The 11,755-nt window shown below is 53.5% G+C and overlaps 5 protein-coding genes across 5 annotated transcripts; 2 read left to right on the top strand and 3 right to left on the bottom strand.

Moving 5' to 3' along the window:
• Positions 1-439: 439 nt before the first annotated feature.
• On the top strand, positions 440-991 carry MYCGRDRAFT_90056 (uncharacterized protein; the record flags this gene model as incomplete). Its single annotated transcript, XM_003856950.1, has 1 exon — positions 440-991. One exon carries the CDS (start codon positions 440-442, stop codon positions 989-991), a length of 552 nt encoding a protein of 183 aa, XP_003856998.1.
• Positions 992-1,180: 189 nt separating this feature from the next.
• On the bottom strand, positions 1,181-2,631 carry MYCGRDRAFT_67267 (uncharacterized protein; the record flags this gene model as incomplete). The annotated part of the gene is made up of 2 exons (XM_003856645.1): positions 1,181-2,490; positions 2,549-2,631. The coding sequence occupies 2 exons, from the start codon at positions 2,629-2,631 to the stop codon at positions 1,245-1,247; spliced, it is 1,329 nt and encodes a 442-aa protein (XP_003856693.1).
• A 497-nt stretch (positions 2,632-3,128) lies between these two features.
• MYCGRDRAFT_107656 (uncharacterized protein) lies at positions 3,129-6,509 on the bottom strand (the record flags this gene model as incomplete). Its single annotated transcript, XM_003856644.1, has 4 exons — positions 3,129-4,869; positions 4,924-5,035; positions 5,283-5,851; positions 5,912-6,509. The coding sequence occupies 4 exons, from the start codon at positions 6,507-6,509 to the stop codon at positions 3,407-3,409; spliced, it is 2,742 nt and encodes a 913-aa protein (XP_003856692.1).
• Positions 6,510-9,559: 3,050 nt separating this feature from the next.
• On the top strand, positions 9,560-9,763 carry MYCGRDRAFT_33513 (uncharacterized protein; the record flags this gene model as incomplete). Its single annotated transcript, XM_003856951.1, has 1 exon — positions 9,560-9,763. A coding segment is annotated over one exon (204 nt), but the record flags the coding sequence as incomplete, so codon positions are not given.
• An 892-nt stretch (positions 9,764-10,655) lies between these two features.
• MYCGRDRAFT_33657 (uncharacterized protein) lies at positions 10,656-10,913 on the bottom strand (the record flags this gene model as incomplete). Its single annotated transcript, XM_003856643.1, has 1 exon — positions 10,656-10,913. A coding segment is annotated over one exon (258 nt), but the record flags the coding sequence as incomplete, so codon positions are not given.
• Between the last annotated feature and the right edge of the window lie 842 nt (positions 10,914-11,755).

Below are 11,755 nucleotides of genomic sequence, written 5' to 3'. Positions count from 1 at the left end.
CCGAAAACAGCCAGCTTTCTGGATCAAAATCACAGCAGCATTCTACGCACTTACGAGCTCCAACATTTTGCAAGAGGAGAAACATTGAATAAACATGCGTCCGCAATAGCTCGTTGAACAGCAGGACAACACTGCGAGGCCCGGGCTTTCAAGGCACAGTGTCTGGACTTCAGCCAGGAGTAATCGCGCGAGGAGAGGAATGTGAAACGTGCAGGAATGGACAACAAGCACTCCTCCGTCCACGCGCACGGCTAAACTCTTTATACAGATCTTTCACCTGTCTTGTCCAACCTTCTTCCGTTGTCAAACATCAAGCGCCTTTCAAGCCCACCAACAGTCGCTACAGTTTTCCCATCAAGACCAGCTCACTCGACCTCAATCCCCTTCGCCAACTCAACTCAACTCACCGACCCATCAATCAAGCAAACCAAACATCAAAATGCGCACCACCTTCGCCACCTTCGGCCTCGCCGCCCTCGCCGCTGCCCAAGTCCCAGAAAGCTACTCCGGCTCTTTCCCACCCACCTCCGCAGCCGCCCCAGCTACCTCCGCCCCAGCCACAGCAGGAGGCGACGTCCTGACCCTCAGCTACGGACCCGCCTCCTCGAGCATGGCATCCATGTCATCCGCCATGTCCGCCATGTCATCCCCCGCCGTCTCCGGCTCCGCCAGCGTCGACCCCATTCTGACTTCCGTCTCTGTCCCCGCGATGATGAACGGCACCACGACCACGATCCCTTGCTCCGCTGCCGCTTGCACCGACACGGCCGCCACTGATGCGCCTGTCGCTCCGGTCACGACGAAGAGTGCTTGTCCTCCGAAGAACGGCACTGCGCCTGCTGCTACTGCGCCGGCTACGGATGCGCCGACTGGTTCTGGACCGGCTGCTACTCCTAGTGGTGGGGATGATGCTCCGGTCTACACCGGCGCTGCCGTCAAGGCTGGAGTTAGTGGACTGTTGCTCTTTGGCGCTGCTATGTTCTGCGCTTAGACCAATGGTCGATGGACTTGCTGGGAGGGTTCGGGGACGTGGTACAGAACGATTGGTGGCGCTGGGATGGCTTCCGCCGAGGTGGATGTTGTTGGGGTCTGATTGAGTTTGCTTTGTATTCGTTTCAATTATTATGGCTGCGAGGCTGCATTGAGTAGGTAATATAGCATTAGAGTGAGGGCACATCATGAATGATAATGGTTTTTTTGATCACCCTATGGACACATTCTCAATCGTAGTGATTGCCAGTGTCTCATGAGAAGAACTGATTTCTCGGCCTGGGCAATCCAAGGTGGTCCCTTAATGTCGTTCCTTCGTACTCTTTCCGGAACAGTCCTCTTCGCTGTAGCTCCGGCACAAGTCGATCTGTGATATCCTCCAGCCCTTGAGGGAGGTATGGCATCGTGATCGTGAAGCCATCACATGCTCCTTCTTTTAGCCACTGTTCAAAATCATCCGCAATGGACTCCGGAGTACCGACAAATGCAAGGCCTGAGTATCCACCAAGCCGCTGTGCCAATTGTCGAACTGTCAAGCCCTCTTCCTTCGCGAGCTTCTCAACAGATTGTCTCGCGGTGTGACTGGCATTCGTGGCAGGAAGATCATCCGGAAGTGGTCCATCCGGGTTCAACTTCGATGCGTCTGTTCCCAAATTTATCGACAACGAAGCAATAGCACTATCATAGTGCACCAAACTATCCAGCTTAAGTCGTCTCGCTTGTGCCTCTTCAACAGAATCACCAATAATGATCATCGCCGCAGGAAGAAGCTTCAAATGGTCCGGATTCCTCCCCGCTGCTTTGACTCTTGCCTTGATATCAGCATAAAGCACCTTTGCGCCCTCGAGATCTTTCGGCACACAGAATACCGCCTCCGCCGTCTCAGCAGCAAGTTGCTTGCCAGGTTCACTCTGTCCAGCCTGGACGATAACAGGCCAACCCTGCACAGGTCGTGCAATATTCAACGGACCTCTCACATTCAACTCATCGCCCTTATGGTCCAGAACATGCATCTTCTCCGGATCAAGATACATGCCACTCTCCGCATCCCTCACAAACGCGTCATCGGCAAACGAGTCCCACAAACCAGTCACAACGTCGTAGAACTCCCGTGCGCGCTTATAGCGATCGCCGTGCTGCATGTGTTCTTCCTCGCCGAAGTTCTTGCTCGACTCTGGGTTGCCGGTCGTGACGATGTTCCACGCTGCTCGACCTTCGCTGATGTGGTCTAGCGAGGCGAAGCGGCGGGCGACGTGGTAGGGGGAGTCGTAGGTCGTTGAGGCTGTGGCTGCTAGTCCGATGCGGGATGTACATTGGCTGAGAGCGGAGAGGAGAGTGAATGGTTCGAACGAGGTTGTTGTGTGGGATCGTTTGAGAGCTTCTGTTGGCATGTTGAGGACTGCCAGGTGGTCGGCCATGAAGAAGGCGTCGAACTTTGCGGCTTCGAGTTTCTGGATGAAATATTTCAGGTGAGCTAGGTTGAAGTTTGCGTCTGGGAAACTATTGAGTTGTTATTAGGATTGTGGTCCTCGTATATGGTTGGAAACATTGAACTTACCTTCCGGGCATTCTCCAAGCACCTGTGTGCAGACTCACAGGCCGCATGAACGCCGTGAGATGTAGCTGCTTTGGTTGAGACATTGTCCTTTCGAGTCTCGACAATTCTGTCGAATCAGTTACACTGTTCTCCGAGGTTGTTGCGAGGATAGTCGAGATCCGAAGGCGTCGGCAAAGCGTCGTTTATGTACAACCTTAATATTAGCGGTAGATTAATAATGGTTCAAGCACGACATCGCCTTGCGCAGAAACCATTCTTAGCGTGAACTGCTTCCCATCCAATGAGATCGCAGAACGAGTGCAGCTGTCCGACTGTTTGCCGAGGGTGTCATTCACTTCGACCCGTGCATTCGTATTATTGTCAGTGCGCGGTTCGAAGCACTTCCTGAATAGGAAGCTGCGTTTGCCACCTCGTTCAAGCTCACGACAAGCTCTAATCTTGTCGATATCAAGTGCTCAATCAACGTTGGTGACAGAGAACGATACAATTCGAACGGCACGATTGTATCGCTCGCAGTGACCAGTCTTTGTGCATACCTCTGCCGTGATCAAGCGTGAACAACAGCTGTTGTTGCTCGCAACAGGCCAGCGAAGGTCGATATGTTGCAGTCCAAATGCATAATTTGGCCGTCATCTCGGCGCTGTAAGCCATCTACCATGGACTCTTTCGTGGTCCGGACAGGCATTCTGGCAAAGGTCGGGATTGTATTCTCCTCACGCCCGTCGAGAAGCATCTGATATGAATCGCGATCATATCCATGTTTTCAAGGCGCCTCCGCTGGTCGGGACTTGTTCCCTATGCTGGTGCAAGCGTGCATCGTGTTGCAGCGACCTCTCGTGAGAGTTCTCCACTGCCAACTTAGCCCACTTCGAGCGGCACGTCGTACACCACGAGCGCCCCGCCTTCAACAGGCCGCCTTGAAAGCTGAACAGATTTCCATCCGCCAGGTCCCTGACCGTCTCCGACGACACGGTAGTGGTGCACACGGCAATGCTCAGAAATGTAGTTACCCGGACCTCCAGCAGCCGTCTCCTCGTGCTTGATGATTGTGTTGCAGATCGCCCTGATCAGAGTAGTATCTCGGACACCATCGTACCGTGGACATCGATCCAGGAGACTCAAACCACGCCTCCGCAGCTCGGCGTCCCGGCACTCTTTTGTTACTAGCATTATAGTCAACTGTGCTGAGAGTCCAACAGAAAAAGCCGCAGGAGCCTCAGTGGTTTCTGTGTCTGATTCTGACTTGATAGAATGCAACAGCCGGAGCGATGTCTCCTCGATGTCAATGATCTTGCGGAAGATGTCCAGGGCAGCATCATAGTCGCACTGCCGGCCAGTCCACGCACAGTCGATGTAGATCTTCACCAGGAGACATTGTGCTTTGGCGAATCCATACGCAGCCAGACTGACCGCGTTCCAGCTTTCCGTCGTTGCCAGTCGGGTGTTGATGGCCAGCTCGATACTTTGCTGCTGCGGCCGTAGAGACTCAAGCGGATTTAAAGAAGTTGGACGGTTCTCGGGGTGATTGAATGCGTCTCGAGCACCTAGCATCAGCGACTGGAGGAGATCGGACACGAGTTGCACGACCTGAGCAAGCGGGTTGCTGGCAACACCAGTGTCTATTTGCTCGGCCATCAACATCTGAATCGCTTGAGTAGTCGGCGCGAGGGCATCAAACACAGTGGCGTCCACGGCGTACTTGCGAAGCAGACGAGCAACCTCCCGACTCTCGCTCGACGGACTTGCTTGCAGCGCACGCATGATGTGCAAGCCGGACTGCAAGTGGACCAGCAAGTTGGCTGGAGATCCTCGTATGGATTCGAGCACGACCATTAGAAGACATGCGAGCGGGATTTGAGGCTGACCATTGTCGCCCTTCTCCACGATCGACCGGCGTAGACTCGTAATGGCACCCGCATATAAGCGAGAAGCCTGTAGCATGCTGTCGCTCGGCTGGTCGTCACCTCCCTGTCGCTCCACAATTCGCTGCTGCGCACCCAACGCGGCCGTAATGCTGCGCACACTTCCACTAGAGTCCAGAAGTTGAGCAACCAGATAGTCCCAAAGCGGCGACGGCTGACACTTTCGTAAAATGGGAAGACCCTTTACGCAGAAGTATTCCACCGACAGGCGGACCTCCTCGCTGACAACGATCGCATTCCGTGGATGGCCTGACTCGAATCCGACATGGCGAAATCCACGGAACGTCGGGGCATTGCCAGCCGAAGCATATGCACATTCTCTGCGTCCTTTTTGGCAATTTCCACAGATCGGATGGGCCTGGTCACACTTCACTCTTCGCTCTTTGCAAGTCATACAACCTGGGCGACTGTTAGTGGTTGCCTGTTGGGAATCGCAATAAAAGGAGCGCTCACCAGCACGAGACTTCTCATGATATGCTCGTACACGAACTGATCCATCGACCGCTCCACTCGGGTTACTCCGCCGTGGAAGTGCCATGATCGCGATGATCCAGGTCGATGATGACTGGGATATAAGTGGGAGGGACTTGGCCGTGGCGTCTCGCAATGAGAAAGACCACGTTGTCACCCGAGCACCAACGTTGAGGTGCCCTCCCTTTGCTCGGGGGCCTGCGACGACATGCATCGCAGACTGGACTCGGTCCAATTTGGGCTCGGCCCTGGAATATGCGGGCTCGGCCCTGAAGGACTCGGTCCATCTATCGCTTCGGTTTCGTTCTCTAAAACACCTTGAAGTTGCTCCCGTCACGTACCATCTCTTGACAGCGCGATCGAATCTCAGACACGCTCAGTTGCTCGCGGAATGTTCTGAAGCTTCGCCAGCACTTGTTGCAGAAGATAGCATCTGCCGGAAAGCTTGGTATCTTAACGAACACATCGTAACCGCCAAATTTGATCGGTACAGTCGGATACTGGCCTTTAATACCGGTTACAGCGCTGGCGTTCAGCATAGGTCTGTTGTCGTTCAAATCCGCTCTGCGCCTGCCACAGCAGAAGTAGCGGCCGTCGGCTTCTCGATGCGCCTCAAGAATGATCTCGAGGAACTGTTTAGCACTGGTTACTTTGTCATCATCGGCCAGCAGCGGTCCGGCCAGCCGCGGTGTCGAGGCACGGAATCTTGCATAGGCTCCACTCAATTGTGCCCACGGATGGATGTGGTTGATTCCAGTAGGTTTAATATTCCGATTGGGAACCAAGTTCCGCTTCGATTTATATGTCGTACTTGTCAAGTTGTCAATGTCGTTGCCGGACTCGATCCAGTCAACGACAACACCTTCGTAGTATTGGACCTGGTAGTTGGAGACTTCCTCTGGAAACACTGCTATTACACGGAACAGTACTTCAACTCCTTCTTTGTGCATTTCTTCGATGTGGTACTCACCGGCGTGCGATGCCTGAAGCTCCAAGCCCTGTACCTTGCGCCTCATTACAAGCTCGTAGCCCCACGCACGTGAACCGCCTCCGCCCGAAGCCGTGCCGATTCCGGTATATGGAGTCGGCAGCTCTCCATGAGATCGGGTAAGCTTTAGATAGAGGATCTTCAATCCGAGATCGGACGCTGATGGGCCAAAGATGTTCGCGAAGTGGTCCCACGTCCATTGTGGTTGGCCAAGTATATCCACCGTGTCGGAAGCCATCCAGGCAACCAAGGTCCGAGCTGTGTCCTCAGGGCTCTCGTTGAGTACCTTGTCAAGGAGCTTTCTGCTCGGGATCATAGGCGAAAGATTGGTTCGCGCCTCGTGGGCCCTGAACTCATTTTGGCGGTGCCGAATCACGGATGCTATTTGCATGATCAGCGTCCTTGCTGAGTTCGAATCAAGGTCAACGGGAAGGACTTCCTGATCGCTTCTTCTTGGCAATCCGATGTCGAGGTATTCGAATTCTTCCGGCGTGTATCGACGCGGGCGTGGTGGTCTTGCTAAAGCTTGATCGGCGGCCTTTCGCTTTTTGTTGTTCAGATGCGCGGTCGGGTTGTACATTGTTGCGGTTTTGATCGTTCGTTTGTTCGTTCGAGAGTGTGGTCTGCGTCGTAGTGAGCAGCAGATTGTCAGTATGTAGACAGAGTGTGTGCGCAACAACAGTGTTGTGAAGATTTAGAGAGCGAAGCGTACCTTTCACATAACCAAAGCCTTGTTGGTTTCGTTCCTACTTTATGCATCTTGATCGACTTGAGGCAGCGCAGGAGCCCGCGACGTTTGGCGTGACCAAAGCCTTGTTGGTTTCGTTCCTACTTTATGCATCTTGATCGACTTGAGGCAGCGCAGGAGCCCGCGACGTTTGGCGTGACCAAAGCCTTGTTGGTTTCGTTCCTACTTTATGCATCTTGATCGACTTGAGGCAGCGCAGGAGCCCGCGACGTTTGGCGTGACCAAAGCCTTGTTGGTTTCGTTCCTACTTTATGCATCTTGATCGACTTGAGGCAGCGCAGGAGCCCGCGACGTTTGGCGTGACCAAAGCCTTGTTGGTTTCGTTCCTACTTTATGCATCTTGATCGACTTGAGGCAGCGCAGGAGCCCGCGACGTTTGGCGTGACCAAAGCCTTGTTAGTTTCGTTCCTACTTTATGCATCGCGGACCTACCTCGACCTGGGCATCCAGCAACTTCCCCTTAGCATGTAGACTCGACTCTGAAATCTTGACATCCAAACGTGCAAAGCTGTCAAATTCTCTCGCCACGATCAAGCGCCAAAATGCAACGCAATCCATCATTCAAGCTTACGCGACCGAACCAGCTCCCGCGCAACGAACAATCAAGAATCGAGTCGCAGCCCATTCCGCAGCTCCCTGCAACCGACGTCGACGGCGACAGCAGCGATCCTGCGAAAGTTCACACTCCAGCGAAGAGACCAGTTTTCAAGCGGTTCAAGCGGGTTTCTACCGTCGTACCAGAGTCCAGACCATCCCAACTTGTCACAACAGGGTTGTTCCAGACCGGTGAAATAGCAGACGACTTTGCAGACTGCGAGAGCATACATGCTCCAGAACCAAAGCGATGGAAAGGTTCTCCGACGGTCCTAGTCGAAGATGAGACTGCTGATGTCGATCTTTTAGTATCGAACTCTAGCGCTTTCCCGTCTGCATCCGAGTCGCCAGACATTGACGCTGTCGCTTGTGACAGCAACGGCAAGACGCCTGCGGTCCAGACACTCGATCCTACCGGCCTGATCGAGTCCTCGCAGCAGAAGAGTTCCTTCTCCCTTTCGAACGAGCCTACGATCGCCGACCAGGCCGAGAGCAGCAATGCTCAAGCACAAGAAATCGCCGAGCCACAGCTTGCTAGCATCGAAGACGACGAGGCAGCGGCGTTCGATCGACCGGGGGACGCGAAGCGACACCAGATCCGGGACTGCCAACGCAACGTATGTCCAATTTGCCAGGTCGACTGGACTGATCCACAGGGCAAGACGAAAAAAGCAGAAGTAGCATGGAGACCATGCACATTGCCAGGATTCTCGAGTACGTTGTATATCGATGAGCATTGCCACAACAGCTGGCATCACACCGATGGCAAGAGCAAGAACCATTTTGGTGACACTGTCGAGGGTGCTGTTAAGTTTGCCAACCACAAGCGAGAAAGCACAGAGAAGGGCTCTCATGCAATGGCAAGAGAAGAAAGGATTCGCCAGATTTCCGATGCGCAAGGGTCGCTCAGTTGTCCAACGTGTCCAGAGAAGAAGGCTGGAGAAACAGTCGCCAAGTGGGCCGACTGCAATGTTCCTGGATTGAAGACACTGCCAGGTTTCTCGTTCATTTGCCGGCCATGCTACCAGTCCTGGTATGGAGTGTCGAAGAAGGCAGACAATGCGCTTGTTGCAGCCAAAGAATGGTGCCGGAAGCGCAACGAACAATGTCGCCGAATCGCAGAGACCGACCTGATGGTGGAGGAAGCATCAGATTCAGCTTCGTAGGTAGTTGCCAACTACCACATAAGGCCGAGCCTGTGAGGACCGATGTCCACTGCACTAGGCCGAGCCTGTGAGGACCGATGTCCACGTTGATACGAGCGATCGCTCGATATCTCAGGCCGAGCCTGCCCTTACACAGCTTGACAATCGTCGCTTGCATGCAAAGGGTCATCAGTCCTCGCCTCAAGGGGTGGGTGCTGGAGACTCGTGTCGGACGCAGAGGGTCATCAGTCTTCTGCCTTTGGGTGGGCACTGGAGGCTCTCGGTATCTGACTTGTATTCGAGAACGAAATTTGGTTGATTCACCCTCTCCGTCTACTCAGGTTGTTTTAAGGTCCTTGTGATGATTGTTCGTGTTGGCAGTATTCCGCAGCGCCTCGTATTAGCGGCCGTCCATTGTACTGTGTCTTTCCCGCTCACGCCCCGGGACAAGGTACAGATGCATACAAAGTCTCTTTCTTGGTGACATGTCTTCGGACCGGTTGACTGTTCACAACACACGTCGTTCCTCGTAAACCGACTGCGGTACTACCTGGCCGATATTGCTGAAATCACGGGTCTGGGTTGGGTTCTGGATATGGGCGGCGTCGTGAGGCTCGTACAGTTCGGGTTGGCGTGCGCTTTGGCGTGTTCGATGCCATGAGGTTCGGAAAAGAGACCGAGGAAGCCGGCAGCCTGGTGTCTTTGGCAACCTAACATCTTCAGTATATACACCCAGCGCCAGATACACCCAGCGTCAGATATACTCGGCGTGGTAGACACAGAGCAAAAGTTGGAATTGAGTTCAGGGTCCGCGGAGGTCTCCTCCGCTCATCCCCGGGACAAATTTCGCTGTTGGCGGAGCACCATCGTTATTAGACGTATACACAAAGCAGAAAACGCCAGAGACATCTGTCAAGATCATCGATGATTTGAGGCGGGACCGCAAGACGGCGTTATGAAACAAGCATCCGACGGTGCAGCACAAAGACCTTTCAACACGTGTGGGATGGAACTGTGCAATGCGATATACGAGACCGGCAAGAAAGTTTCATTTCAATTTATAAGAAATACTTTCTGCTAGGGTGATAGTCTTGCCCGTGAGGGTCTTTACGAAGATCTGCATACCACCGCGGAGGCGGAGTCACGGAGGCGGAGGACCAAGTGGAGGGTCGACTCTTTCTGGATGTTGTAGTCGGAGAGGGTGCGGCCATCCTCGAGCTGCTTTCCGGCGAAGCTCAATCGCTGTTGGTCCGGTGGGATGCCTTCCTTGTCCTGGATCTTCGACTTGACGTTGTCGATGGTGTCGGACGATTCCACCTCGAGGGTGATGGTCTTGCCGGTGCTTGAAGATGTCAGGGACGAGTACAAGACTCAAAGAGCTACAACTTACAGTCACTCCATCGGGTCCTCCTCGTCGCCCTCCTCGCCGCCCTCGGTGGCCTTGGTGGCGGCTTCGCCGCCGCTCTTCTGCTGCTTTGGCAGCGGGTCTGCAAATCATGTTAGCACTTAATCGACGATTCGAGAACTCGAGATTTGAAGCTCAAGGGTTAAGAGCTGCGAAACCCCTGGATTGGAAACTTACTCTCTTTGCGCCACTCCTTCATCTGGCGGCCCTTGGGGCGAAGAGGGTACCTATAATCACGATTGTTAGTATCAGGCTCTTCAGGCTCAAATGACGTCGTTGCGTTGGACTCGCAACAAGGTCCAGTGCGATAAGGTCCAGTACTGGTTGCCAGGTTCAGATGGCGGTCATTCCGGCAAGCTCAAGGAGGAGCCATAGCGAGTACAGCGATGAGCGCGGAATCAGCGGTGATGGCGGGCGACCAGGTTGTGAAGGTGTCGCACATCCAGTTAAAGCAGACTTGTATTGGCAAGACGGGCTGCAAGAAGCTGACTTCGCAGAGTGCCAGAAACGAAACAGTCCAGAATCTTTGCTTGGATCGCGTTCGATGTCGAATTTTCGACGATTCCGGTACAGGCTCCGCAGTCCAGAGGACGATTGAAAAGCAGAAGAAATGGAAATTTCAACTCACTTGCACGCATCCCTCTTGTGGCCATGTAGGCCACAGTTGTGGCACTTCGGGCCAGAGGGGGGGGGAGGAGGGCCGAGGCCGAGAGCGCGGAACTGCGCCTGTACGATATCTATGAGTATATGAGCATGAGTCTCTCTGCGTTTGTGAGACTTGTGTATTGGAGAGATGCATTGTCGATGGGACAAATGTCGAGGGGACAGGATAACTCACCGGCAAGAGTGGAGGCCTTCTTGGCCTTGGACGATTGACGACCCTATATACAGATAAGCGTTAGCTATTGCACAACTGCATATCGAGCGAGAGAGCAATAGAGCAGGGCTCAAGTCACTAGCGTGTCTGGAGTTCTGAGAAGTGCTGCTTGGGCTTATATACCATGCTCGGAGACGGCGGGCAAGCTGGATGTCCTTGCTCTGGATGGTGACACGTTTGGCGTGGATGGCGCACAGGTTGGTGTCCTCGAAGAGGGAGTTGGCGGAGGTCGGACTTGAAGTTCTGGGCGATCTCACGGACCAGCGCTGGGAGGGTAGCTTGCGGATGGGGAGCTCGGAAAGGAGAAGAGAGGACTCGGGACACTTACAGAGGGAAGATCCTCCTACCACGCTATAGCTACGGCTTCCAACTTAGAGGCGTACCTACCTCTGCAAATGTACACAGCTGGATCTCCTTTCCAACCGATCCTACGTCCCTTCAGATCTTATAGGTGCAGGTTCTAAGGCAGCTTCTCTTTTTAAGGAAGATGCATCTGAAGTTGTAGGGAGCCCATTAGACCGGAAAGACAGATCGAGTGAACAGGGCATATACCACGTACGAGGAATTCGCTCGCTGAATCAAGTTTAAGCACAAGGCACGTTGCAGCTCTCTATAGTATACTCATTATAGTCTGTTTGGTAGGAGATGTATGATACACTTGACGTGTTGTTTTTGGTGAATGGTTTGTTGCTAAATTACGGTAGGACGTACGATCAACTTATGAAGCCTGTTATCTCGACAACGGGGGCGCGGATTCTTCAACACTTCACTCCTGTAAGCGCAAAAGCGCTTAGCGCCGCCGTTCAACCACACGCACGACCTCGTCTTTATGAACACGACTAATTTGGATGATTTGGAAAGCTCGTCAGGGGCGAGGCTCGGCCCGTAGCGGAATGACTAAGCCGGACGAATATTGCAGAAGACGACATCAGATGAGATACTTCCTCTTGTCTTACTCTTCATGCACTATTCGACTGAAAAGACCAAGGGGATGTAACAGATTTCGTACGCTGGCGATCTCTATGAATATTTCCATACGGGCTGAGGTATCCCTTTG

The sequence above is a fragment of the Zymoseptoria tritici genome, chromosome 1 (assembly GCF_000219625.1).
Source record: "Zymoseptoria tritici IPO323 chromosome 1, whole genome shotgun sequence".
Classification (NCBI taxonomy): domain Eukaryota; kingdom Fungi; phylum Ascomycota; class Dothideomycetes; order Mycosphaerellales; family Mycosphaerellaceae; genus Zymoseptoria; species Zymoseptoria tritici.
Note: the sequence above shows the minus strand (reverse complement) of the source record. Positions and strands in the feature narration are given on the sequence as shown.